The sequence below is a fragment of the Engystomops pustulosus genome, chromosome 2 (assembly GCF_040894005.1).
Source record: "Engystomops pustulosus chromosome 2, aEngPut4.maternal, whole genome shotgun sequence".
NCBI classification, from domain to species: domain Eukaryota; kingdom Metazoa; phylum Chordata; class Amphibia; order Anura; family Leptodactylidae; genus Engystomops; species Engystomops pustulosus.
Genome location: NC_092412.1, coordinates 177,344,196 through 177,372,009, shown reverse-complemented (window position 1 = coordinate 177,372,009; position 27,814 = coordinate 177,344,196). Strand labels below are relative to the sequence as shown.

Sequence of the window (27,814 nt, the reverse complement as noted above, 5' to 3'; positions counted from 1 at the left end):
CTAGTATTTCTTACAAGAGATAATTAAATGCCAGTGTGGAAGTTGACCATCATTTCTTACCAAGCCTGCAGGGCACAGATGGGGTCAATCTCTGTGACATGCACAACAGCACCCAGTGCCTTTAAAGCAGCACAGCATCCTTTTCCAACCTGTATAGGGAACACAAATATATTATATATATATGGGTGATATATTTGGTAATTTTCAGGTCCTTCAATTGCTAAACATTGTAATTGTTGACAAATTAATGGAGTAAAGTCAACCCTCCTACAAGAACATAACAGTATTTAGAAACCCTAGCATTTGTCCCTTTTACATTTAGAAAAATGTAATTTTTGGAAAAGTCTTCCAAATGTGTAACAATATTCTGAAATGTCTTATGGCTAGTAAAACAAAAGGTATGACATTCACATATAATTTAATTCATCTGTCATATACGTACATTTCTTCCATTGGATGTTATTACAAAAAAATACCCTGTGCGAAGATAAGTTCCCATAAATGTCATCCCACATACGTCCAACCAGTATGTCCTACTGCCTACGGATGGGAAGAGGCCTCAATAGTGCATGTGGAGCCACCACTGCCATGTGTGGTATGCGAGTGGTCACATCCGAGGACACTGTGATACTGAAAATCTTGAGTATCAGCTGGTTGTATAATTGGGAATTATGAACACTTTCTAAATATGCAAAAACTTAAACATATGATTCCTATAAATAGCTTGTTCTAAAAAGTGTATACAGTCTTTAAACTCCAAAAAACAACTCAAACATTCATGCTCATAACCACATCCATGTCACAGCCAGATCTTTGCAGTGAACGCAGTGGCTTATTTTGGCATCTAACCAATTTAATAGCAAACAGAAAAGTGAGTGTGCAAGCTATGGTGATGCCACACATGGTGTTTTGAACCTGTTTTTGGTGCGTTTTTAAGCAGTCCGCCCAAAAACGCATGTGTTAAAAAACGCATGTGTTTTTTGAAAACGCATCTGTTTTTGACCAGTTTTGATTAAGATAATTGGTAAAACCTGTCAAAAACGGATGGGTCTTCAAAAAATGCATGCGTTTTTTAACGGACTGCTTAAAAACTGACCCAAAACGTTTTTGGGATGTTTTTAGTACAGAGTTTTCAGATGGCCCAAAAACGTGTGTCTTCACCCTAAGTGTGTGCAGTGTCCAAGATGGGATTTAGGATTAAAGGAAGGAGTTCATTTTTTGGATCCAGATATATCCAAAAAATATATGCATTTAATTTTTTTTTATATGGATCTTCTTTTGTGTGGGTTTTATTGCTAGAGATAGCAACAAGTACAGGCAGTCCCCGGGTTACATACAAGATAGGGTCTGTAGGTTTGTTTTTAAGTTGAGTTTGTATGTAAGTCGGAACTGTATATTTTATCATTGTAATCCCAGCCAGAACTTTTTTGGTCTCTGCGACAATTGGATTTCAAAAATGTTAGGTTGTCATAAGAATCAATATTAACACTAAAGCTTCATTACAGACACCTGTGATAACTGTTATAGCTGTTTATTGTAGACTAGGACTAAAGTACAATAAATTACCAATATCCAGAGGTCCGTTTGTAACTAGGGGTCGTATGTAAGTCGAGTGTTCTTAAGTAGGGGACCGCCTGTAGATCTGAAGGAATTTTACTTGCATAATCTGTATATTGTGTGGGGGTATATTGTTGGTTAAGTTTCTGAGACATTTACATTATCTAGACGGGATAGCAAATGTGCTGCCTAATTAATAGTGGGGTGTGGCCATCTAATTAGCAGCCTTTATACACTTCTGTGGTCAGTGTTTTTTTTGTTGCAGTGAAAGCTGCAGCATCTAACCTATTTAAAGGGAACCTGTCACCAGGAGACCCATTTTTAGCACTCCCCCCAGTCCCCACAGAGCATAGTACATGCACTGCCAAAGTGTTTTTGTATTAAAAATTGGTTTTACAGAAAAAAAGATATGTTATATTGTACCTTTCATTAGCATCTGCTGTGTGACTAGGCAGTTGCCTTTTGGGAGGGTCTGGAAAGGAGCAGTTTTCTCCCCACCCTTGGGGAACAGTTTCTCCATGTGACCTTTTCAAATATATGAAAAAAAAACCAATCACTTGGCTTAGCGACGCCCCCTGCTCCTCTACAGCTAATCCCCAGTGTGGGGAGTTATTTATATATTTGAAAAGGTCACATGTTTCCCAACTGCTCCTTTCCAGTCCCTCCTTTTTGGCAACTGCCTAGTCACACAGCAGATGCTAATGAAAGGTATAATATAACATATCTTTTTTTCTGTAAAACCAATTTTTTATACAAAAGCACTTTGGCAGTGTATGTACTATGCTCTGTGGGGACTGGGGGAGTGCTAAAAATGGGTCTCCTGGTGACAAGTTCCCTTTAATAGCAAACAGAAAACAAGTGTTTTTGCAAGTGTGCACTGATCCTAAGTGTGTGCAGTGTCCAAAGTGGGATTTAGGATTAAGGGACTTATAGGGGTTTTCCCAGGAAGGAAAGTTTGGCCCTATCCCCAGAATGAGAGAACCCTGCATATCGCGAAAATAAGGGGTTAGGCGGCGCTCGGCAATTTATGTCAGCTCCATAGAGATTAATGGAGCAGAATAGTCATGCGCAGCCGCCTGCTCCACTAATCTAACGGAGCGACGGACCCCTCGTTTTCGTGATTTGTGGGGGTTTCAGCACTGAGACCCCCACTGATCGGCAAATTAGGCCCTTTCCCTTAGATAGCGCCTAACTTTCTCTAGTGGGAAAACCCCTTTAAACTTGAGGGACTTTAGCAGGTAACTTCTGTATTTTTGTGGTACTCTTTTTCTGTGAATTCTTTTCTCCATATTTTCTCATGAATTCCCCATGGACATAAATGCCAATGCTACACAGTGTTCATCCTGTGCCATCCTGTGTGGGATGTGTAAAAATTGCTCATCTTGAAGCCCCGATTCTGCATCTAAATAAGAAAGTCTCAAGGCTGAAGGAAATTGAGAACATGGAGGGAAGTTTGCTGCTCCTGGAGCGCAAACTCTCTGGGGTTGATTGGTGCTTGGATGGTAGTATGGAGTTTCAGAGTGAGGGGGCAGCAAGTTGGGTAACATGTAGAAGGCGAGATAGAGGGAAGAGTTGCAGGGAGTCTAGTCCTGATCTGTTGCACCCCAATAAGTTTGCCAGGCTGGCGGATGAGGGGCATATCAGCTCTGGGGTAGCAATGATGCAGCAAGACATGGCCTCAAGCAACCAGAAGGGCTGTCTGCTCAATTACGAAGGGGAATGGGAGCACAGGCAAGGTCAGACAGGTGCTGGTAGTGGGAGATTCCATTATTAGGGGAAAAAACATGACAAAGACTGTGCATAAGGAACAGTAAGTTGTTTGCCGGGTGCTCAGGTTCAGCATGTTGCAAATCGGATTGACTGATTACATGCACCACGTTAGCACCAATGACAAAGTAGGAGCTAGGTGGAAGGTCCTTAAAAATGATTTCAGGAACTTAAGCCATAAGCTCAGTGCAAGGACCTCAAAGGTGGAGGCTACAGGCTCTACAGTAGGGATGGGCTGCACCTCAAAGGGGAGGGTGCAGCTGTTTTGGGGGAAAATGGCTAGAAGGTTGGAGGAGTGTTTAAACTAGGGACAACTATACTTGTGCAGGGCAAAAAGACAGTGTAGATAGGAAAATGGGAAGAGTCATGGTAAATGGGAAGGGGGGCTGGGATAAGATAAGGGAATAAGAACCAAAGGAATAGGGATAGGGAAAACCATATAAAGTCTATGTACATTAATGCCAGAAGCCTCACAAACAAAAATGGAAGAACTGGAAGTCTTAATGTTGGAGAGAAAATATGATATAGTGGGTATCAGCGAGACATGACTGGACAGTAGCTATGACTGGGCTGTTACTATAGATAGATCCTAACCAACAGACCTGACGGTATCAGAATTACATGTTGGGGGGAACCTGGGGAATAGTGAGGGGCATAGCAAATGTGGTGCCAATATACAAAAAAGGATTAAAAAGGTACATAAAATGAGGCTGCTGGGACTAGGGAAAAATCTGTGTATTTGGGTAAGTAATTGGCTTAGTGATAGAAAACAGAGGGTCGTCATTAATGGCACATTCTCAGATTGGGTTGACATTACCAGTGGAGTGCCACAGGCGTCAGTATTGGGGCCATTTCTTTTTAATATTTTTATTAATTACCTCTTAGTGGGTTTACACAGTCAAGTTTCATTATTTGAAGTTGATACAAAAATTTGGGATTATTCAGTTAAGAAAAAAAGACGGGGAGACCTCATTACAATGTACAAATACCTGAACGGACAGTACAAGGATCTCTCCATAGATCTTTTTATACCTCGGCCTGTGACCAGGACAAGGGGGCATCCTCTACGCCTAGAGGAGAAGCGATTCTACCATCAACATAGACAAAGGTTCTTTACTGTAAGAGCAGTGAGACTATGGAACTCTCTGCCGCAGGAGGTTGTTATGGCCGACTCTATGTACATGTTCAAGAGAGGCCTGGATGCCTTTCTGGAGAGCAAAATATCACGGGTTATGGGGATAAAACATTTGCTTAATTCTTAAAGGTTGGACTTGATGGACATGCAGCTCTTTCCAGCCTCATATACTATAATACTTGGTATGCAGAAAATCATCCCAAAACATTTCCTTGGCCAGACCCAACACAAGTAAAGTACATTGTACACATTTTACAGGTACAGGACACATTTAAAAAAATAAATGGTCCAGCTGCAAAAAGATCAGGTGTATTTCCATCTTTATTCCAGGTTCTTAGAGATCCACAGGTTGCTTAAGAACATGTCAACGCTTTTCTGGCATCTAACTGCCCTTAATTATGACCACAGTGCTGTGGAAGAGGCTGCTATTTAAAATACTGGCAGCCAATCAGCATGTTACACATCATTCCACAGCACGTATACTTCGAATTATAGTTTAGTTATCACATATCATAACACCTGCACATATTTATAAACCCATATTACAAGGCAGGAATGCCCCGTGCCAGCCCACTCCACCGCCGGCTGCGCCCCTTCATGCCCACATGGTGTGGATGTGGCGTGGTCTAAATTTTATTCAGTGCGCAAGAAATTACAATTATTTCAGTGCTTCTACGCCAGGAAACTGGCAGCCAATCCATATACATAAACTATACAATTCTATATACAGTGCTTTCTGTCACACATTTCCTGTTGTAGATTTTATGTTTGATTAAATATAATACTATTCTACAATCTTTTTATACCAAATTCCTGATTTAGACATACTGCACATTTGAATATGCTCTATAAATTGCTCACCTCTCCATATCCACATACAACAACCTGTTTTCCACCAAACATGACATCTGTGCTTCTTTTTAGTCTAAAAAATGAAAAAAAAAATCATTAACTAAAAGAAATCAATAAAAAAAAAACACAAGTAATACACATGTAGATGAAGCATGGAATATGGAATATTATGGATTGAAAACATCAGCTAAGGTAGGCAGAAGACTGGCGCTGGTATAAAGTAGGATGATGTATCTTGATTGAGATCCTGCACCCACAATGCTGATGCAGGGACATTTTAGCAATATCTTTTGTACATATATAGCCTGACGCACTTGCTGTGGCATTTCAAACAGACTACAGAGAAATACATGCAGATTAATTGCTGATTTTTGGGCTTTTTATTTTGGATTTTATTCCAGATTCTCAGAGGACAACTTCTCACCAGTTGACGATGTGAATCCAATTTTAAAAATTGCAGGATATGTCAATATCCTTGAATCATGCTGTTTGCGCAGCCTGTTTTTTCTTTATTTTTTTTACTTTTTTTTTTTTTTAAAAACTTTTTTTCACTGTTTAAATTGTCCCACGTGGGGACTTCAACATGCAATCATTGGATCACTGTATATAATACACTGCACTCCTCTGAATAATACACTGACTATGATGACAGACCTGGGAGAATTCATTAGGCAATTGCATTTACAAAGGAGAGGGTTCACACTAGGATTGCTATTCTTGGGTGAAACCCCCATCCTCTCCACGCATCTTAACACAAAGGGGCAGATTTACTTACCCGGTCCATTTGCGATCCAGTGGCGGGTTTTCTGTGGAAGATTCGAGTCTTCAGGCGATTCACTAAGGTAGTTCCCCCCATGTTCATTAGGTGTCGCTGCTGCGCTGAATTCCATCGGAGTTCACTGAAGTTCACCAAGCCAAGCCAGGTCCAGGTAAGTGCGTGTCAAGCACTTTTTTAAATAAGGCGGTTTCCCGTGCCCCCCCTGATTTCCGTCGAGTGCATGCCGGCGCCGATGCGCCACAATCCAATCGCGTGTGCCAAAATCCCAGAGCAATTCAGGGAAAATTGACGAAAAGTGGTAAAAATCGGGTAACCCGACGTAAAAACGAGATTCGGGCCCTTAGTAAATGACCCCCAAAGTGTACAAGCTAATTAGAACGTATAGCAATATATTTGGAAAGCAATTTAAGGCACTAAATACATATATACATATATATATTGTGGCAGGGTGGCTGCCACTAGAGAAGCTTTTGGGCATAAAATGTGCATTTTGGCTTATGAAAAGCTGAGTAGAAGACAGACCTGGAAAAGTTGGGTCTGTCTAATTAAGTTGATTAGTTTTCAGCTGGAGGGGCTGCACTAATACATGGGGCAGACTTCACACTGGGCTCCACCCTGGGGAAGAGACAGGCTACAGCAAAGGCCTGTGGAGCGGTGGCAGTGAACTGTTGCTGTGTTTTTGGGGTGGCTGGCAGTAGGCCAGCACCTGGTGAGGTAGGGAACCTCGATGTGTAGTTAGTGCCGGAGAGGCTTAGGTATTATTTTTATGTTTTGAGTTTGTGTACTGCCAAATAAAGCTGGCTGAGGCCAGTTTTAACCTTACTCACATTGTGTGAATTCCCTGTGTGTGCTGGTCGTCTGCTTAGGAGACGACGATCCCCGGAGCTAATCTCCTACATATGGTGGAGGATGCGGGCATGGAAATCAGCACACACAGCGAGATTTAAAGGGCCAGTAACCCTCATGTGAGAGACTGTTGTTCCTGCTGCTGGAGGCGCTGTGGTCACGGGAAGATTTGTCTTGGTGTGAGAGATATACAGAGACTGCTTGTTTGCTGTGGGAGTAATCACCATGGGTCCGATGGATGAGTTCCAGAGACGCTGGCGGCAGATGATGTGGGAGGACCTTGGAATGCCAGAAGCCATTCGGGTTATGGAGACCCCAACTGCCAAGGCGAGCGGATCCCAGCCGATGGTTCGAGATGTCTGTGATCGGTCTGCAGTTCCTGAGGAGAGGTTGCTATGTGCCGTTGCCGGGGGCAACCGACGGGAGCAGCTTTGCAGATGTCTACGGATGAACCGGTGTGTGGCGGAATGTCCGGCGGCCAAGTGGCCACGTGTTGCAACGTGTATGCAGCAGCGCAAAGATGTGGTTGCTAGGGGCAACCAACGGCGACAGCATGCGGCTGTGCCATGTGAGGTCAGTACACCTCATTGTCCTCTGGTCAGGAGACCAGAGAAGTTGCCAGTCAAGACCTGTGAGATGATAGTGGGTGGAATCCCGCTGACGGTGGAACTGGACTGTTCTCAGGATGTCTCCAGAGTTAAACCGGATATCTTATTGTTCCTGAAGTACCAGCCAGGGAAGGGTAAGACTGTTTGGATTGACTTTGAAAGTGATATTGCGATTGTGACACATAAGCTGGAGATTTGTGCAGATCTGGAGGTGGAGTTCGTCCTGGGGAAAAACCTCCCTTTTTTCTGGGACTTGTGGGAAAGTATTCCAAGTAGTGGGAATAGCTGCTTTTCCTGGGAGACCCCTCTGGGACTGTACCCGATGTCAATCTCCCCAAAGGACGATCTGGAGAAGTCTCAGCGACCTGAGGTGATGGTGGGTGGAGTCTCAACAGGTTGCAGTCTGAACTGTGACCAAGGGGTCTTGATCCCACAGAAGGAGACTCTGCCACTGAGACTGATAAAGTCTGATGGACTATGTGATGATGATAATATTTGTGATGCCTTAATTTCTGAAGTTAAACCAGAAAAGTGTAATGTTGTGCATAATCTGCCTCTAACCTGTGATTATAGTGTTAACTGTGATTATATGACACTACCTGTAACATGTGACAATTCTGCAATGCCGATAACATCTGATAGCGTTACAATGTCTGTTCAGAATTATGCAGAGTGTGAACTAGGTGCAGCCCTAGATACTGAGAGAGTTAGCTCAGAGGTGCCCCTAGAGGTGGTGAGTTGTAATGACACAGGTAGCGAGCCTGAGAGGTGTAATGTAGCTAATGGCAGTTCAGATAGGGATACCGCCATAGCAAGGGCAGGTGAAGATAATGAGATCCTGATTGTTAGTGGTTTCCCTTCAGCCCAGAGTTACACAAACAGTGAGTGTGAACAGAGCCCTAGAGAAGCAGCTTCTCGCTCAGAACCTGCAGGAGGTGAGGATAGCCTGTGTCAGTCACCTGTGGAGGAGTCTCACATCAGTGTTCAGGAAATGTCAGGGGGAGACCAGACATCTGATACACCTGAGGCTTCTGAGGAGATTGATGTACTGAGTTCGTGTGTGAACAAGGCCAGAAGAAGCATCAATAAACTGAAGCGTCATGTGAATACTGGTTTGCGGAATAACTGGTATAAATGCTACAATTGTCACGTGTCTTATAGAAGAAAAGATGACCTAAAGAGACATATATTACAGAAACATGAGTTGAAGATTGATATCTCGTACTGTCCTTTCTGTGATACAGTGTTTGCAAAGAAAAGTGAATGGGAGGTTCACATGTGTACGTGTTCGGGGAACAAAAGAAAGTGCCAAAATGGTGATGCCGACCTCCAGGTGTGTTCTGTCGTGATGTGGCACCAGAAGTGTCCTAGGAAGGAGACCAGGCGTAAACCAGACCCCTGTACACCTGCTGATGAACCGCAGAATACGCATGATGGCGTGCTGACTGAAATTGTGTGTGAACAGGGTGGAAGCGCCACTCTTAATCATACACCTACGGATGAGGGGACCCCAGATCCCCAGAAGGTGGTGGAACATGTGATGCACCAGCCCTTTGGTAGTTCTGCCTGCAGTGTGGTGAGTGCAGTCTACAACTCTGTGAGGGAAGGTCGCCCATGCATCCGCAGTGATCGTGATGTTGCTGAGAAGGAGGAGAAGCCCTTGACTGACGTTACAGTGACTGGATCAAGGCCTCTCATAGGCATTCTGGAGCCACCGGTTGCCACAAGTAATGACTTTGCTTGCAAAGGTTTGGGGAAACAGGAGTCCAACCTGGCTTTTCTTCAGCAGCCAACTGGAAAAGCCGTATTGAAGACAAATACAGTGACTGGTGCCCGAGACACTATTACAGGTGCGATGTCCGGTATATTGGGCTGGGAAGCTGGTGCAGGACAAGGCGGTCTGGGTGTGACTAAGTCTGTAGTCTCAACCGTGATGGCCACCCAAGTGGGATCGCTTATAACCAGTAACCTGAATACAGTCTTGGGAAAATCCGAAGAATGGGTTGATGGTTACCTCCCGAAGACAGGTGAAGAGCTGTCTCAGCCTGCTGAACCTGTGGAGAAGGTTGAAGTGGCGCCAAGTCTACAACAAAGGGACCAGCCCAGTTGCTGTGTACGTGTGGAAGCTCTATCGTCTCGTCTCTGTCATAGTGCATGCCAGCATTCTCTGGGCAAGTGGAGGAATACCCAGATGGGCCCTACAGAGACTCCAGCACAGCTGCACCCAACGGTAGATCTGCCTGATCATCTGAAGAGCGAAAGTGAAGATGGTCTGGATGGTAAGTGCCTTGAAGATATACCGGGTGATGACTGCAGTGGATGTAAGGAGACGGTGTCTGATATAATGTCAACAGAGCCCTCGAAATTCCTACACAGGAAAGACTCGGTGAAGACTGAGGTGTTGGCCAGCAAGGCGTATGAAGGACTGACCGAGGAAGAGGTCAGCCAGGAACCTAGTGCAAGCCATGAAGAGCTTAAGGCTGCCATTGTGGAAAGTCCATGCCAGGACTTGGGTCCGAAGTCCGAAGTGTTAGCTGGAGGTGATGAGGATGACGCTGATGTTGAGATGAGTTTCACCTACACCGAGAGCGGAGGTTGTGACCTCAGAGGTAGCAAGCGCACAGCTTTGCAGACATGTGACCAGAAGCTCACCAATGTGAATCGTGCCCTGGTTCTGAACGGTAATACCCCCTTCAATGACAAAGAAGGTGTCGAAGCTGAAGACTGGAAAACGGGCAAACCCGTGCGTGTCGTGTGCAATGCTAAGGGGAAAAAGCACAGTGCATATGCCTCAGTGGATGGTAACCGGTGTGACGGCATCCACAAGGTGATGAAGAGATGGGGCCTAACCATGCCAAGCCCTGAGGGGTATGTGGAGTCTCCAGTGAAATGCAAGAGAAAGAGGAGAAGAAAATCTATCATTGTTAATAGAGACATGATTGAAGATGATCAGTTGTGTGAAGGAAGAGATGCTGGGACTAATTTTGAGCTGTCTGTGTCTCCTGCAGTTAAAGAAAAAAGCTGTCATTTTCCAGGTATAGAAGATGTAGTAGATAGTAGGGTCTCTACAGTGCTTCTAGGAACCGTAGGGATTAGACCCCAATATAGGAGCTTTGACCCCGGAGGGAGAATTAAGCTTATTGATCAGGCCTACGGCCTTGATCACAGGGGGAGGATATGTGGCAGGGTGGCTGCCACTAGAGAAGCTTTTGGGCATAAAATGTGCATTTTGCCTTATGAAAAGCTGAGTAGAAGACAGACCTGGAAAAGTTGGGTCTGTCTAATTAAGTTGATTAGTTTTCAGCTGGAGGGGCTGCACTAATACATGGGGCAGACTTCACACTGGGCTCCACCCTGGGGAAGAGACAGGCTACAGCAAAGGCCTGTGGAGCGGTGGCAGTGAACTGTTGCTGTGTTTTTGGGGTGGCTGGCAGTAGGCCAGCACCTGGTGAGGTAGGGAACCTCGATGTGTAGTTAGTGCTGGAGAGGCTTAGGTATTATTTTTATGTTTTGAGTTTGTGTACTGCCAAATAAAGCTGGCTGAGGCCAGTTTTAACCTTACTCACATTGTGTGAATTCCCTGTGTGTGCTGGTCGTCTGCTTAGGAGACGACGATCCCCGGAGCTAATCTCCTACAATATATACACATACACACACACACACTGTGAGATATATATATATATATACACACACACACACATACTGTGATGCTGCCATGTGTTCATCTTTTTATTTCTCTTTTATGGTGTAGATGGACATGTTTTAATATATATTTTTATTTGTGATGTAGGAGATTACTATATGATGCCTTGCTCTGCACTAGATCTCTGCACAAGCATTAACAATGATTCTGTATCCTGATTGGCTGGGTTTGTGCACATTCACATTAATGCCATCACTGCTTTGGCATCACTACCCATAACTGATGTCACAACCAGGAAGTCCCACCCACTTCAGCAAAAGCTGAGTGGGTTTTACAGATAGATTAATATATCTATTAGCCCTATATCTCGGGATAGGAAGAATCCAGAGGCATAATACAGGTGTCGTTAGAATTGTTGTCAAAGGCTCTCTCCAGCTGTGCTTAAACTTTTTTTTTGACAAGTAACTGTAGATTTATGCATTAAAGTTAATTGGATGGACAGAGAATAGTATCATAAAGTTCTTACCCATCTAGTATAGATTCACGACAACAGTATAAATTGTCAAATTTTTGTTTGGTGACAGAGTCATTCACGTTCATGGCAGGAACACAAAGTTTACCAGCCTTGGACAGCTGATATAAGCTGTAAAATACGTAAAACATATTGTAAAATTAGCATAATAGGGTTTTTTTCACAATCAACATTGTTTGGGCTTTTTTTACAGTGCCTCTCGAGCACCACTGAATTTATTTTTTACACGGAGACACAAACTTGTTGATCATACAGACTTTCAGTGAATTGATATCTGATTGTGGGGTTCCAACTGAAAGTAACCATTAGTGACGCCGATTCAAAGCCTTAGTTTATCCTGCAAGCCAAGACGGAAGTCACGATGCAGTCTATTGAGTGCTGGACGAAAACTCATCCCCAGTTTTTAAGTTTTTTGAGGGAGGGCTCCTGAACATGACTAGGAGGTTTGACAAAGCGATACGAGTGAGAAACAGCCAGTTACCCATCGGACCTCGGTATCCTCACATGTTTGTCTATTGAACACTAAATAAAGATTGTGGATTGTGACAAGCGAGTGCCATCCTGTCCTCGGATTGAACTGTATAAAACTGGGTATTAACAAAATACCATAAATATGGTCATAACAATCTTAAATTAATAAAACACAGGAAATTTTTAAAGGGGTGTTTTTTGCTCTCCTTATTCCTATCAGAGAAAACTATTTATTTTTTTCATGCAGTGTTACACACTAATAAACTCACCGGTGCACCCCAGTTACACTCTCCTCCACAATCCCCCGAATCTTTTTATAAACATTTGGGTATTTCTTGTAGACCCAATGAGTTAAATCTCCTCCATCATCCAGGATCTAGGAAATAAAACGAAAAACAATCATAAATTAGAGACTAACAAATAGTAATGAAATCTAAAGATGGATGGAGTATTTTAACTCCCATGTACCATGTTTGGCTGCCAACTATCACCATTTACAGAGCGATCAATGCACCACCAAAAATCATCTTCTGATTCTCCTTTCCATGCAAACACTGCAACACCTCCAAAAAAAGAATAAATAGACCAATTACTGTAAATACAGGAACAAATAACAAGACATAATAACCTAGAGTTTTATCAATTCATTAAGGCATATTAGAGATATGTGGATAGTCTTCCTCCATCTCCTTCACAGCTGACATATGGATCACAATTGATGGCTCCATACTTTTTCCAGTTCTAAATATCTGCTGCTTTGGAGTCATATTTTACTCTATCCTATCCCATACAATTAATTTCACAATATCCTGCTGCTCTAATTTTTCAAAATGCTAAAGATCAAAATATTTAACTTTCATTCACATTCCAGCAAAAAAACAAGATGCAACGTGTGCCTATCACTCAGAAATCAAAGGCTATTTTTCATATCAATGGAGCGCAAAAATAGCAGTTTATGCCAAGATGGAAAGCGATCATATTCACAAAATGCCTCAGGGTTTTTCCATAAATGAACGTCCAAAGGAAATCATGAAGAAATCATTCATGGAAATCTTAGGTGGTTTACCAACAGAATCATATCATGATAGTTTTGCAGGAAAGTACTGGTAAAGACTTCAGTATTCCTGACATAAACAAATACACATACACCTATCAGTGTGAAGAAAAGAGCCACACCATTTGGAAAAATGTAGGCATCTGAATCCAAAAAAATAAGATATCACTTCCACACTTACAGGGCCCCACAGTGCATTAAGACTTTGGAATTGGAACAGCAACGTGAGCCGTCGGACCTCTCATGGCTTCTTACCTTTTGTACAACTACAGGAAAATTCCTTCAAATCACCATCATAAGACACCTGCTTCACTTCAGCAGGCACATCTCTCAGCATTAGACATCTGATGGATTTGCGAATCTGGTATTCTTGGTATTCTTGTCCCAAACTTGGCACCTACTGGGATCAAGTCACTAAAACTATATGCTCTTTGTGTGTCCCTAACTTCCAACTCACCCATGAATTACTCCTTTTGTAGGCCCCTCAGAAGAAGAACTCATAATTTGGCTACAAAACTTGTAATCCCAGTTGTGTGGGACTCTACTGAGGCAACCACTACCCCCTCCCCTTCTGCTCCTGGCGTCTTTTTCCATCTTTATTTTTTCCTTAGGTATTTGGTACCCATTGGAGAACCTACTGTTCATATTTGTTTGTCGCTTTACTGCAGTCTCCCCCACTTCCTCATTATTTTGGCCTGGTTCTCTACTCTTTCCTTTTCTTGATCCTTCTTCTTAGTTTAGATTTATTTTATACATGTTATATATTATTCTTCCCTAAACATGCTTAAAGGGGTATTCCGGGAATATGAACGCCTGACACAAAAATCTATGATGATATAACGAAATGAATATAACAATACTCAATGTCATTAGTCACAAAACAGAGCTTAAATAGTTTGATTTTATGATTTACAAAGTTTATGGCCTCTCTAAAGTAGATGGAGTTATCACTAAGATGGCCGCCACTGGAAACTACAAGTTCCATGATCCTTTAGTTCTCAGTAACTCCTCCTACCACTTATGCTCTGCTCCCAGTGATGATATAACAGACTTTCTTGCTCTGTTACTATAGTAATGATGTGTAACTGCCATCACCAGAACACCGGCCATACTGGATGCACTGCAACCAACCGACTACAGCCAAACATAGTGCTGATCACATGACCTGCCCAGGCAGCTACAGGACATGTGATGTGGACATGTGACCAGCAGCCATCTTCTGTCCTGCAACGGACCGCGCGAAGGAAATTAACGGACTGATTAAAGGGCCAGTAGCATTTTAATTCTTCATTACAGTCTATGTCACCAGCATTTTCTGCTAAGGGGAGCAAAATTTTAAATAACAACTAATTACATATTAGCTTATATTTTGAGTGTACATTTGTATATGAATTATGCTGATTCCTGGAATACCCCTTTAACTTTCAGAACCTTATGCTTATGTAATGTGTCATTGCCTGTTAAAGAAACTCTAGCATCCAAATCCATCATAATAAACCAGGGACACTTACTCATAGATCCAGACACTGTGACTGTGGTAATCTTCTTATATCTGTTATTCATGACCTCCTTCCTTCTAAAATAAATGCTTAAAATTATACTATTGAGCAGAGGTTTCCTCTGTGCTGTAGCTACACACAATGCTGCGATTGGAAAGAGCACCTCTCACACTGTGCTCACTGCTGCTGAGATTACAGGAAGGGAAATGCTGAAGGAGCAGGGGAGGGTGAGAATGAGACCTGCGGTTTCATTGTAACAGCCTATAAAGCCAGAGCACAGAAGGATTCTGTAACACGCCCATACTCCTTCTGGTTCATTAGAATAATTTTAATAGTTGATAACAAATTGAATGGTTAACAAATAGAAGTAGATTACAACAGTCAGCTTGCCTGGATCTACGAGTAAGGCCTCTTGCACACAAACATATTTTTTAGGCTGTGCGCCAGCCGTATCCTAACGCTTTTATATGTGAAGCAAACGGCCCAGTTGACTTTAATAGGAAATACAGTCATTTATTTGAAAGGCCATATTTCCCACCACGGCGTGTGTGAGCCAGGCACTGCAAGAGAGAGAGCATGTCCTATCTCTGGTCAGATTTGCGGCTGTGGTTGTTTGGCTTCCTATGGAGAGGGGAAGCGTGAGAAGCACTCATTCCCCCTCCCTTCTCCACTCGGCCTTAGTGCCCCTGGTTAATCATGCTTGATTTTGATGGTAGATTTCCTTTACCTCCTCTTTATTAAAAATTCCATAAAAATTTTGAATAAAAAAAAGTGATCATGGGCTAATAAAGGCTTCGCTGTTTTTGGATGTTGGATACTTTATCTAAAGTGAAGGACATTTCAAGCCTTATATAGTCCAGTCACAAGTCTGTTTCAATCACAATCTAAAACCAGATAAGCTATTTTAGGCTGTTTCATTGCACATCAGGTTATAACACCAGGGCTCTGAATCTTATTATTACACATTCAAGTAATATATTAAAGCTTCAAATAACTGTAGGCATCCACAGAGTCAGAGTAATCCAGGTCTGTTACACATGTAACTAATATACCATATACTCGAGTATAAGCCTAGTTTTTCAGCACAAAAAAATGTGCTGAAAACCCAAACTCGGCTTATACTCGAGTAAAATAAATATCAAAACTCACCTTTCTGGCTTCCCTCGCTGCTGGCTATATACTGGGGCAGGGGGCTGGCTATATACTGGGGGATATGGGCTGGCAGGCTATATACTGGGGGGCAGATGCTGGCTATATACTATGGAGCAGGCTATATACTGGGGAGGTTGTGACCAATGAATTTCCCACCCTCGGCTTATACTCAAGTCAATAGGTTTTCCCAGGTTTTTGTGGTAAAATTAGGGGCCTTGGCTTATACTTGGGTTGGCTTATATTCGAGTATATATGGTATATACCGTATATATAGGGCAGTGGTGGCAAACCTATGGCACGGGTGCCAGAGGTGGCACTCAGAGCCCTTTCTGTGGGCACCCAAGCCTTCACACCAACACAGAGTTTGCAAGATCTGACTCAAGGCTTCCTCCTGTGGTCCAGTACAGCCCAGGATGTGCCATGCTCAGCGCTATTTTAAAGCGACACATCCTTTGCTGCCAGCACTACAGGAGGAGCAAGAAGGTATGGATAGAGATGGATTGTCGTTTGAGCTCCTGTTCTGGGTCCCTTGATTCTTCCACTTCAAGGGACCCGGGAAGGAAGTTACAATCCAAAACCAATACAATCATCTTTCTGTTGTATAGGTGAACTCAGGAGGCCAATATGATTAAAACCTGTGATACAGCAGGGATCAATAAGTTACTGCTTAAATCATCATGTTGGCACTTTGCGACATACAAGTGGGTTTTGGTTGTAGCTTGGGCACTCTGTCTCCAAAAGGTTCGCCATCACTGATATAGGGTATATTTACCAAATACCATTTGTGGGATTTGACACCACAAGAGGGGCCATATACCTTCCCAAAAGTGTAAGATGAGGTAGAGATTAGGGCTAAGTATGAACCATTCATGTTTTCCACACCAAACCATTCTTTATTGGATGTTTCCTTTTGCAGAAAGGCACTGTTGTGCTGGAACAGAAAAATGGCTTTCATAAGCAGTTCACACAGCTAGAGGCATAAGATTATCCATAAAGACCTCGCTATGCAAAGGAATAAAGTTGTCTCTTCTTTGGAACTAGGTGGCCAACGACAACCCCTCAAAAACTACCCCACAGCTGTACCTCTCATCCAGCAAACCTTACAGCTAGCACATTGCAGACTGGCAGCTTATGTTCTACTGGCATTTGCCAAATTGAGAATTGCGATGCAGACATGTTTGTCATAGTAACTGATTCAGGAGTCTGCCTTTTTGAGGCACTTGTCGGATTACACTGCAGTTCCTAATGGTGTACATTGGTCTGCCTATGTTTTCTGACTGCATATTTGTATGGTCAAAACTGATTATAGTTTCCTTTTAACAGATAACCTATAAAATCCAGTCACTTACCTGTCTCTGCCAAAGCAGCAGCTACTTCATTTTGAGTTGAGTAGATGTTACAAGCAGACCAGCGGCATTGGGCCCCAAGTGCACATAAGGTCTCAATGAGAACCTAATATTAATTGAAAATAAATCATTTTGTCTGAATGTGGATAAAAGTAAAGTCATAAGTAAATAATAGGTATAGCACAGGCATGAATACAATTATTTTCACTATAGAAGTCCATCATTAAAGGAACTCTGTCTCTAGCTGTACACCTCCAGTTAAGGTATGAAATATCCTTTTTAGCATTACCCTTTTATGTTTAAATTTGCCTGCTTACCTATAAAACATCCCTATCAAAGACATAGGCAGTGAGCTGAGAAGGGCCACTTTTTGTGACCCTTTTAAAGGCTGGAAGAAGAGTGTCACTTTAGATGCATAGCTCTACAGTACCTAGGACCAGGCTTTTGGTATCCTATTAAAGATAAGAATCAAGCATTGCGGTTTTGTGAGCTACAGGACTGGAAAAACAAGGATTGCAAGCTGCCAGCAGAGATGCAGAGGGAGCAGTATCAAGGAGGTCCTTCTCCTCACATACCAGTACAAGCTGAGGATGATAAGGGCTGGTTAGAAAGAAGGGGAAAAGAGTCTTTTCATCTAATTTGCATATATCTTTGGAAACAATTCTTACAGGTAAAAGAACAAGTTTTAATGTAAATGAGGAAATGCTAGAAAGTAGATTCCATGCCCTACCTGAGAGTTCTTAGTTAAGTTGTGTAAAATCCAGTTACAAAACATGTAAGAAAATAAATCATAATAATAAAATACTGTATATACTCAAGTAAAAGCTGACCCAAGTATAAGCCAAGGTACCTAATTTTAACACAAAAACAGTGGAAACCTATTGACTTGAATATAAGCCTGCCAGCTCATGCCCCCAGTATATAGCCAGAAGAACCTTGTCCCCTGTATATAGACAGCCAGCTCATGCCCCCAGTATACAGCCAGCCCTTTGCCCCAGTATATAGCCTCTAGCCCCTGTCCCCCAATATATAGTCTGCAGCCCCTTCACCCCCAGTATATAGTCTGCAGCCCCTTCACCCCCAGTATATAGTCTGCAGCCCCTTCACCCCCAGTATATAGTCTGCAGCCCCTGCCCCCCAGTATATAGCCAGCAGCCCCTGCCCCCCAGTACATAGCCAGCAGCCCCTGTCCCCCAGTATATAGCCAGCAGCCCCTGCCCCCCTGTATACATCCAGTAGTCCCTGCCCTCAGTATATAGCCAGTAGCCCCTGTCCCCCAGTATATAGCCTGTAGCCCCTGCCCCCGATATATATAGTCTGTAGCCCCTCCCCGAGGAATGTCCAGCCTTTTAGAAAAAAACAAAATGGGTACTCACCTTCCGATGCCCTAAGGCAGGTCCTCTTCATTCCACTGATGTCCGTCTTTGGCTTCGTGTCTCTGCGCAGTGCCGATGCTTGCTTCATGACCTCAGCCGCTCGCTGACATCAGAGTGTGCCGATGGCAGTGCATATAATAGAATATTAGCAAGCAGCTGACGTCATGACACAAGGGATGGCACTGCGCCAAAGCCGGACATGGATTGAAAGAGGACCTGCAAGAGTTTGAGGGGGGGGGGGGGTAGAAGGGTTTTTTTATAGACTCAAGTATAAGCCTAGTTAGGGTTTTTCAGCACATTTTTTTATACTTGAGTATATACGGTATGCCGTCCAATGGTTGTTAAACAAATTAATTTTAAACTAGCTCAGAACGGTACAAGCATGCTTTCCAATCTCCTGACAGTCTTTGCTTCCTTGAAAATGGCTATTCAGCCATTAGCTGCAGTGGTGATCCTCTTCACACCGGCATAGGATATTGGCAATGTATGAGCAAGAGAATCAGGGATATGGCGGCATAGAATCATAGAACACATTTTTCTGTAATAACGAATATAAGAATTTAATAAATCATACAAACCCCAGTCTGGGCTGTAATGTGTGTGCACCCAACTATCTTCGCTCCGGCAAGCGGTTTCTCCCCCTGTGCTCTTTTTCTTAGAGAGATTAGTGCAGTCATTTCTGTAAACATTATAGAGAAGAAATATATCAATCATGATCTAGTTATACTAATGATGAACCTTGTTCTATGCTTAAAAGGGTTGTCCAGCCACATCATAGGGTAGGGAATAAGTTGTGGATTAAGGGACTCCCATTGGAGGATCTCTGCCGCTCCATTCATCTCGGGTACAACAGATGCTCATTCTCATGGGAATCCAATCAGCAAGTTATCCCTTATCACCAGGGGCTTGAGGCGCCCCCCCCCCCCGTGACGTCATCGGAGGGCGGCGATCGCTTGCCATGGCAGCCTAGAGTCTGATTGAGACTTGTAGGCTTGAAATGTGCAATGATCTCTAACAACCAGAATATGTGAGATCAGCATAAGATCAGCAGTAATATTGATATATACTGCAATACAGTAGTTTGGTAAAAAAAAAAAAAATTGGGAAAAAAAGTAAAAAAGTTTAAATCCTCCTGTCCCTAGACCACATATAAAAGTAAATAAACAGTAAAAAACATAATCGTGATAGGTATTGTTGTGTCCCAAAATGCGATTATTCCCAGCTCTGAATACAATAACGGAAAAGAGCGCCCAAACGTGTGCACTTGGAACTTTTTTTTCCAGCTTTTCAGTACATTGCATGGAATAGTACAATATGTCCCACAGATAACAAGCCCTCATACATTTCTGTAAACATAAAAATAAAAAAGTTATCGCTTGTGGAATGAGGGGAGTAAAAAACAGAAATGCAAAAGCGAAAAAGGACTGAGTCCCAAAGGGGTTAAACATCCTCGTTCGCTACTGTCACCTTGCTCTGCAATCTCAATCTCTCGACGTCCAAATTCAGCTTGTTTTATGTTCTTGACACAGAAGTCACTGCTGCCTTTTGTGGTTGTTTGTTGTTTGTCACGAGGAGACATCTCATCGTCTGAACTGTCTGTGTAGGAGGCAACTAAGAAAAGAACAACATAAATCTATAACATCTCACATGAACTTGCTGTATTGCCACAACTATTTTAGCAAAATTAGCATTAGAACAGGACACAGAAAAAATATTGGCAAGAACCACTACTGGATTACATTTAAAGTACCTGGGAGTGAATAAAGAGCACAAGGATATCTCCACTTTGTTTTTATAAAACATTAGATTCCATGAGACGTAGAACAGGCAACACAAGGTGCACCATAAAGAGGTTTTCCCGCAAACAAAAGTAAAGCTCTATCCATGGGATAGAGCCTAACTTGCTGATCAGTGGGGGTCTCAGTGCTAAAACCTCCACAGATCATGAAAACGAGGGGTCCGTCAGACTAATGCAGCAGATGGCTGTGCATGACCGTTCTGGTTCATGAATCTCTATGGAGCTGACAGAGATCGGTGAGCGATTTCCTTCAGCACCATACATATTAGTGGAGCAGAATGGTCATGCACAGCCATGTACTCCATTACTCTTATGGAGCGACAAGGGTTCCGACAGACCCCTCGTTTTCGTAATCTGTGGGAGTCACAGCACTGAGGATTGGGAGGATTGGGTCTAACTTTTGTTTGTGGGATAGCCCCTTTAATCTAAACATCATTGATAAATTTACCGAAAAAAAACTGTTTACAGGATAGGGGAAATTTCAGTTCCCTATTCTGTGTATTACTAGGGGTCTCATCTGTAACTTGTCTCCTACCCTGTGGATAGGGGACAAGATACTGTCGTGGAATAAACCCAATTTAGTATACCTATATTTATGTAATGTGGCTTCATGAACAATCACTACCCAGTGTTTTAAGGAGGTTCCCATTTATGGCATATCCACAAGACGTATAATAAATATCTGCATGTCCCACATCAATCTCCAAAACGTCAGGCCACACACATAGGGACACATACCAGAACTGTAGCTGTCAGTGGAGGACTGAGAGATGGAGCGTGACAGAGATCTGCGTCCAGTCTTGGTTGGAAACTTGCTAAACTCCTGCATGTCATCCGCAAACTGAATCTGCTTCAAAAAAAGAGAAAAAGGATAGAACATTATTACATAGCAGCTCTATGCGACGGCCCATACAAGGTGCAGAGAGCGTCTAATACTGAGTATAATACTGAATATAATACTGCTAAAGTGGAAGCAGCATTTCCTAAATCCACTAGAGGACAGGCCTATTCTTTGTGGAAAATTGTAGAGGAGCCTTGACAAGGTAGCAGAATGCTGCATGGGAAATAACATTTCACAGAGGATATATTATTATATTTATGCATCAAGCACCTTTATCGCATTATGTTTGCCATTTTGGTTTTTGTTAAATAAAATGTATTAGATTTTTTAATTCATACAAAAACAAATGAAAAGTCATCTCAAAGAATGACACTGTACAGATTGCACATCAGTAGGGAATGACAAATGCACATGAGACTTTTAACCTTTGCTTGTCATAACTGCGAGTAACCACAGTGTCAGTAGCACAAAGTGATGCTGCTGATCTGCTGTTGGAAAGTCCGATATAATAGCAGGGGCTTTGTTATAGGCGGTGAGGCAGGCAGCTAATTGGTTTAAAGGACACCTGTCATCAGGTCTGTGTCACTAGTCCTGTCACTACTACCTGTTGGAGCAGCTCACAAGGATCCATCACAGCCTTTATCTAGTTATTTCATACATTAATCATTGTAAAATCCTCTTTTCTTTATTATGTAAATGAGGCTGGTCACATGGTGAGAGGCAGTGATGTCACTCCTGTTCCCCCTCCCCTCTCCTCGCCCTGCTCATGTCTGTGTGTAATGTATAGTAAAGCATTGCCAGTGTGTGTGCTGCATCTGCTGACATGCTGCATCCTCCTAATACACAGAGACACAGACATCAGCTACACAAGTACCTGACATGTTCTGCTATAACATGGCTGCAGCCTGGAGCTGTTGTATCTCTCCTAAACACACACACATGCACACACAGGCTGCAGGGGGTGTGGCCACCAGCACCAGATAGCACATGGAGCAGCCTTTACACCATTACACAGGCTGTCAGTCAAGCACTGGGGGTGTGGCTGTACCTCCCACTCATGAATAAGCTGGACAGCTTGAATATGCTAATGACTCATTGGACATTTCACAGGTCATTTGCATACAGCTTTAGGACCTCATTGCTTAGGTTTACAGGCATGTAGAGGGACAATGAAGGGATAGAGGCAAAGCTTTCTAATGGCAGTTTATGAAAATCTATTTAGATTAGGGGGGTTATTTTGCATGACGGGTTCTCTTTAATTGGGCGCCGGGATGCCAGACCATTTAGCAGCATACTAGTGACAGGAAGGTGGAGAAGAACACTGAGGTGCATATTAGCTGCTGCCCACTGATGTGGCGTTGACAAGCGCAACCCTCTGCAGCAGCAGTTGCAAGCTGTAGCGGGTGAATACACTGGTAACGAAGTCGCTGCTAAGCTTCTGATAGGCAGCACAGCTCTGAATAGAATCACTCGAGTGAACGCCACACTCTATTTTTAAAAACCCCTTGTCCCAGACAACCCTTTTAATCCAAAGAAGAGGACATCTAAGAACACACAGTGGGGCCTATATTTGTAGGATCAATACTTAGTGTGTCTTAAAAGAGGCAATATTTTCCTAATCCCATACAGGAAAAAGTATTTTTTTAATATTTCCCAGAATCCCTCAGGCTGGAAGTCTCCACACGCCTAGACTAGAAGATACACCACCCAAAAGACATCATATTTCCATTATTTTAGCCGTGTGAGGCCTTGTTTTTTGTTTTTTTTTATTGTGGATGGAGTTAAATTTTAAAGACCCATACTAATAATAATACCACTTTTATGCTGACAGAGCTGTGTTTGGATAATTTGTAGTTTTAATTGATTCTATTCTGAGGTTTGTCCTTTTATGGTAATTTTTACAAATTTTTATGCGAGATAACAATTTCATCTGCTTACTGATTCTTGTAGAATGGCTGTGAAATTAACACAGATATGGAAATACCCAAGGGGAGATTACGCCGGAGCAGGATAGGGGCCACACCCCCCCCCTTACAGATCACAAGAACGAGGGGTCCGATGGGGGTCCCAGGTACCTCAGTCACGCCGCTTGCAGAGATTAATGGAGCAGACGGTCGCGCATGACCTGCTTGATGAGACTTGCTGATCGGTTTCTCATCAGCCAGACCCCCACCAATCAGCAAGTTAGGCCATTAAAGGGGTATACCCACTACAGCAAATTAATGTTATTGTTTGTATTATCAAAAGTTACACAATTTTCCAATATACTTTATGTATGATTGTTCCTCACAGTTTTCTAGATCTCTGCTTTCTGTCATTCTATTGAAGGCTTCTATGTCCACTTCCAGTGGACAGAAATCTGACCAAGGTCACAAAGGTGCACTGCTCATTATTGTCTGTTATTGGCTCGTTACTGTCTGTGATATAACAAGCTGTGCACCTGTGTAACCATGATCAGATTTCTGTCCACTAAAGGTACACATAGAAGCTTTCCATAGAATGACAGTCAGCAGAGATCTAGAAAAGCATGAGGAATTGATACAGAAAGTATATTGGGAAATTGTATAACTTTTTGTCATAAAAACATTAAAATTAATTTGCTTGAATGGGAATACCCCTTTAAGCTCTCTTAGATGCCTCAGTAGCTATAGTCAGATAATCTAAGGAGTTGAGCGCTGCATATGATCTCTTACGCAGCTCCCTGCTAGATTAGTTAACGCAGTGGGTGGCAAAGGATTCATCCTGGGATCAAAATCCCTCGGTGATTCCAGCACTGACTTTACACTTGCTTGGATCACATGAGAAGGAAATGCAGTGGAGGAAACCACTTAAAACACCTTCCAAGTAAATGAAGATCCAGAAAGCAAAAATTCATATTCAGGAAAGACCTGTTATCCAATGTTATTTGGGTAAACTAGGGTAACATTACAACATCATACTGCTCTATTAAATCTATGAAATATTAGGACGCAGTACAATTCCTTGTGAGGCTATTAGACAGTTGTAGAGAAATATGAGCTTCTGTAGTCCACGTGCCGTCACGTCAGCAATGCAGTAAAGGAATCAACACACTAAGCACAAGTGGTGGAGCTGTGGATTATCAGCCTGTAATCCTCCCCCTCTGCATGGGCTGTAGCAATGCTTAGCAAATTCTAAAAATATTAAATATATCCAAAGCAGCTTAAAAGAGGTTCTAGAGTTAAACCAGCATCCGTCAGAGATGTGAACAATGGTGGGAGCAGCACAGAGTCTTACGGATTACAGCACTCAGAAGGCAAACATGGGGGGCAGGGTGCTGCCCAACTAAGCCACTTCTCTGAGAGAAGACAGACATTAAAATAGATATCTAGGCCGCATGTATCCCAAATCTTACAACAGAAAAGTGATGTATTAAAATTCTGAAAGAGATATACAACAACTAGAAAGTCAGTTACTACAGTCATGAAGATCACGTCACTTTACAACAGGACGCCATTGTGACATTAACTTGTCTCGGACCACCCGCTGACTTTAGACGTCAGCAGGCGCAGGTCGGGAGTCTGCAGCGACGGGAGCCACGGGAACAAGACCGAGACTCACGGGTGTCAGAGACACCCGGAGACCCTAAGGGTGAAGACACACATGGCGTTTTTGGGCCGTTTTTGGGCCGTTTTTACTAAGTGCGTTTTCAGATCGTTAAAAACGCATGCGTTAAAAAACGCATCCGTTTTTTTAAAACGCATCCGGTTTTTGAAAACGCATGCGTTTTTGTCCGTTTTTCCGAAATTGCGCAATGAAAAACGGACAAAACGCATGCGTTTTAAAAAAACGGATGCGTTTTTTAACGCATGCGTTTTTAACGATCTGAAAACGCACTTAGTAAAAACGGCCCAAAAACGGCCCAAAAACGCCATGTGTGTCTTCACCCTAAGGGTGAAGACACACTTGGCGTTTTTAGGGCGTTTTTAGTTTAGTGCGTTTTCAGATCGTTAAAAACGCATGCGTTTTTGACCAGTTTGGATTAAGATAATTGGTCAAACCTGTCAAAAAAGCATGGAGCTGAAGGACTCCATAATCATGTGACCGCCGGGTCTAAGGGTGAAGACACACATGGCGTTTTTGGGCCGTTTTTACTAAGTGCGTTTTCAGATCGTTAAAAACGCATGCGTTAAAAAACGCATCCGTTTTTTGAAAACGCATGCGTTTTTGTCCGTTTTTCCGAAATTGCGCAATGAAAAACGGACAAAAACGCATGCGTTTTCAAAAAACGGATGCGTTTTTTAACGCATGCGTTTTTAACGATCTGAAAACGCACTTAGTAAAAACGGCCCAAAAACGCCATGTGTGTCTTCACCCTAAAGGGGTCAAGGGCTGTTGGGTCAAATTAGACCCAGAACAGCTCTGATCAGCACCACCAGTAACAGGTGGTGGTTTCCCTATGTAACTGAGGCTCTTAGGCCGGCGGCACATGTGGAGTTTTGAATCCATTTTTGGCCCGTTTTTAAGCAGTCCGTTAAAAAACGCATGCATTTTCAGAAAACAATTTTTTTTTTAAACGCAGACGGTTTTTGAAAACGCAGACGGTTTTTGAAAACGCAGACGGTTTTTGACTGTTTTTGTTCGTTTTCCAATTATCCTCATTAAGATAATTGGAAGAAACTGTCAAAAACTGATGCGTTTTCAAAAATCACATGCGTGTTTAAACCGCATGCATTTTTTGACGGACTGCTTAAAAACAGCCAAAAAACGGGTTCAAAAATGGCACATGTGCCGCTGGCCTTATAGATGCCTCAGTTACAGGGGAAAACTTGCAAAGTCAAAAAAAAGGGAAAATGAAAACACACACAATAATAAATATTCATAATAATATAATAATAATATAATAATATAATAAATAAAAAATCCCTCTCTAAACTACAAAAAACACCACCAGTCGCCCCCTTTGCTCAAGACTATACATATTTTATATAAAAACGACCGAAACAAAATAGAGAATTCACTAATAATGTTAATTTTGAGTTAATTTGAAAATTAAAAAAAAACTAATATAAATTACAAAAAAAGGACTTTTTCCACTTATAACCCACAAAAAAGAATATACGGTAAATGGAAAAAAAAAAAAAACATTTCAAACTTTTTATTACCGTATTTTCTGCCCTATAGGGCGCACCGGACTATAAGGCGCATTAGTCCGATGCGCCTTATATATGTAATAATTACATATATAAGGCGCATCGGACTATAAGGCGCGGGGTCCGGCGGCCGGGGGCGTGGCGGAGGTCCGGGGGCGTGGCGGAGACCCGACGTGACGCGACGACGGGACGCGGCGACGAGACGCGACGCCGAGACGCGACGGGGAACGCGGGGAAGGTGAGCGGGGAAGGGGAGGGGGAGGTGGAGGAGGGCAGCGGACCATACTTACATAGGTCCCCGCTACCGGAGACAGCAGATCTCCCGCTGGAGATCTCCGGTAGCGGGGACCTATGTAAGTATGGTCCGCTGCCCTGTGCCCAGCGCCATACATAGGGCGCACCGGACTATAAGGCGCACTTTGGATTTCCACGGAAATCCAATGCTTTTAAGTGCGCCTTATAGTCCGGAAAATACGGTACATTCTTCTATGCGTCCATAAAAAACACAGTGAAAAATTTCAAGGAAGCACACACAAAAAAAAGTTATGGCCCTTATGAATATTGGCTAAAAATGCCCGGTGACCAGAGCCTTTTCAGGCTGTGTCACTAAGGGGTTAATACATGGTGACGCAAAAACAAGCAAATTTATCACAAAGTGAGTTAATGATTTTTTTAACCACCAAAAAAGAGTTAATAAAATCTTATTAGTAGCTATTGAACCCCCCTAAATGATGTACCTGAAAAGTGGATCTCATCCCATAAAAAAATATAATCCCCCGTATGTCTAAATTAAAAAATTAAACACTTTATAGCTTGTAAAATGTGACAATGCAGATCTGGCGCCTCCTTCCCTTCTATGCCCATGCAGCAGTTTACCAACACACATGGAAGATTCTCACACCCTGGAGAAATTGGATATCAAACTTTGTGGAGTTTTTAGTCATTTAATACTTTGTGATAGTTTAATTTTGAGCCAAAAATTACAATTTGTAAATTACACCTCTATTTTGTTTTAGCCCATGTCAATATAAAGCAGACATTTGGGAAATGTTAGTTATAAAGTTACTTGGGTGCTAAAAATTTTAACTTTGGAAATGAATAATTTTTGGAGATTTTGGCCAAATTTTGTTCTTTTTTCATAACTAAACACAAAAGATAATATCAATTTTTTTCTATTTCCGTATAACCCAAGTATAAGCCGACCCGAGTATAAGCCGAGACCCCTAATTTTACCACCAAAAACGGGGAAAACCTATTGACTTGAGTATAAGCCGAGGGTGGGAAATGCATTGGTAACAGCCTCCAGTATATAGCCAGTAGTATATAGCCAGCCCCCAGTAGTATACAGCCATCTAGCCCCCAGTAGTATACAGCCAGCCATCCCCCAGTAGTATACAGCCAGCCAGCCCCCAGTAGTATACAGCCAGCCATCCCCCAGTAGTATACAG

General features: G+C 42.6%; 1 protein-coding gene across 5 annotated transcripts in view; it reads right to left on the bottom strand.

The window, feature by feature from the left end:
* AHCYL1 (adenosylhomocysteinase like 1) overlaps window positions 1-27,814 on the bottom strand; it is a 51,564-nt gene that overhangs the window by 9,697 nt on the left and 14,053 nt on the right. For 2 of the 5 annotated variants that reach the window (XM_072137401.1, XM_072137399.1), the window contains exons 2-10: window positions 21,153-21,264; window positions 20,084-20,227; window positions 19,195-19,295; window positions 17,244-17,346; window positions 12,658-12,752; window positions 12,459-12,565; window positions 11,713-11,829; window positions 5,321-5,384; window positions 61-149 (exon numbers count right to left, since the gene is read on the bottom strand). In XM_072137401.1, coding sequence (XP_071993502.1) covers window positions 61-149; window positions 5,321-5,384; window positions 11,713-11,829; window positions 12,459-12,565; window positions 12,658-12,752; window positions 17,244-17,346; window positions 19,195-19,295; window positions 20,084-20,227; window positions 21,153-21,264 — 932 coding nt within the window. The remainder of the gene's footprint in view (window positions 1-60; window positions 150-5,320; window positions 5,385-11,712; window positions 11,830-12,458; window positions 12,566-12,657; window positions 12,753-17,243; window positions 17,347-19,194; window positions 19,296-20,083; window positions 20,228-21,152; window positions 21,265-27,814) is intronic. The other 3 variants (XM_072137400.1, XM_072137402.1, XM_072137403.1) reach the window with 2 other exon arrangements.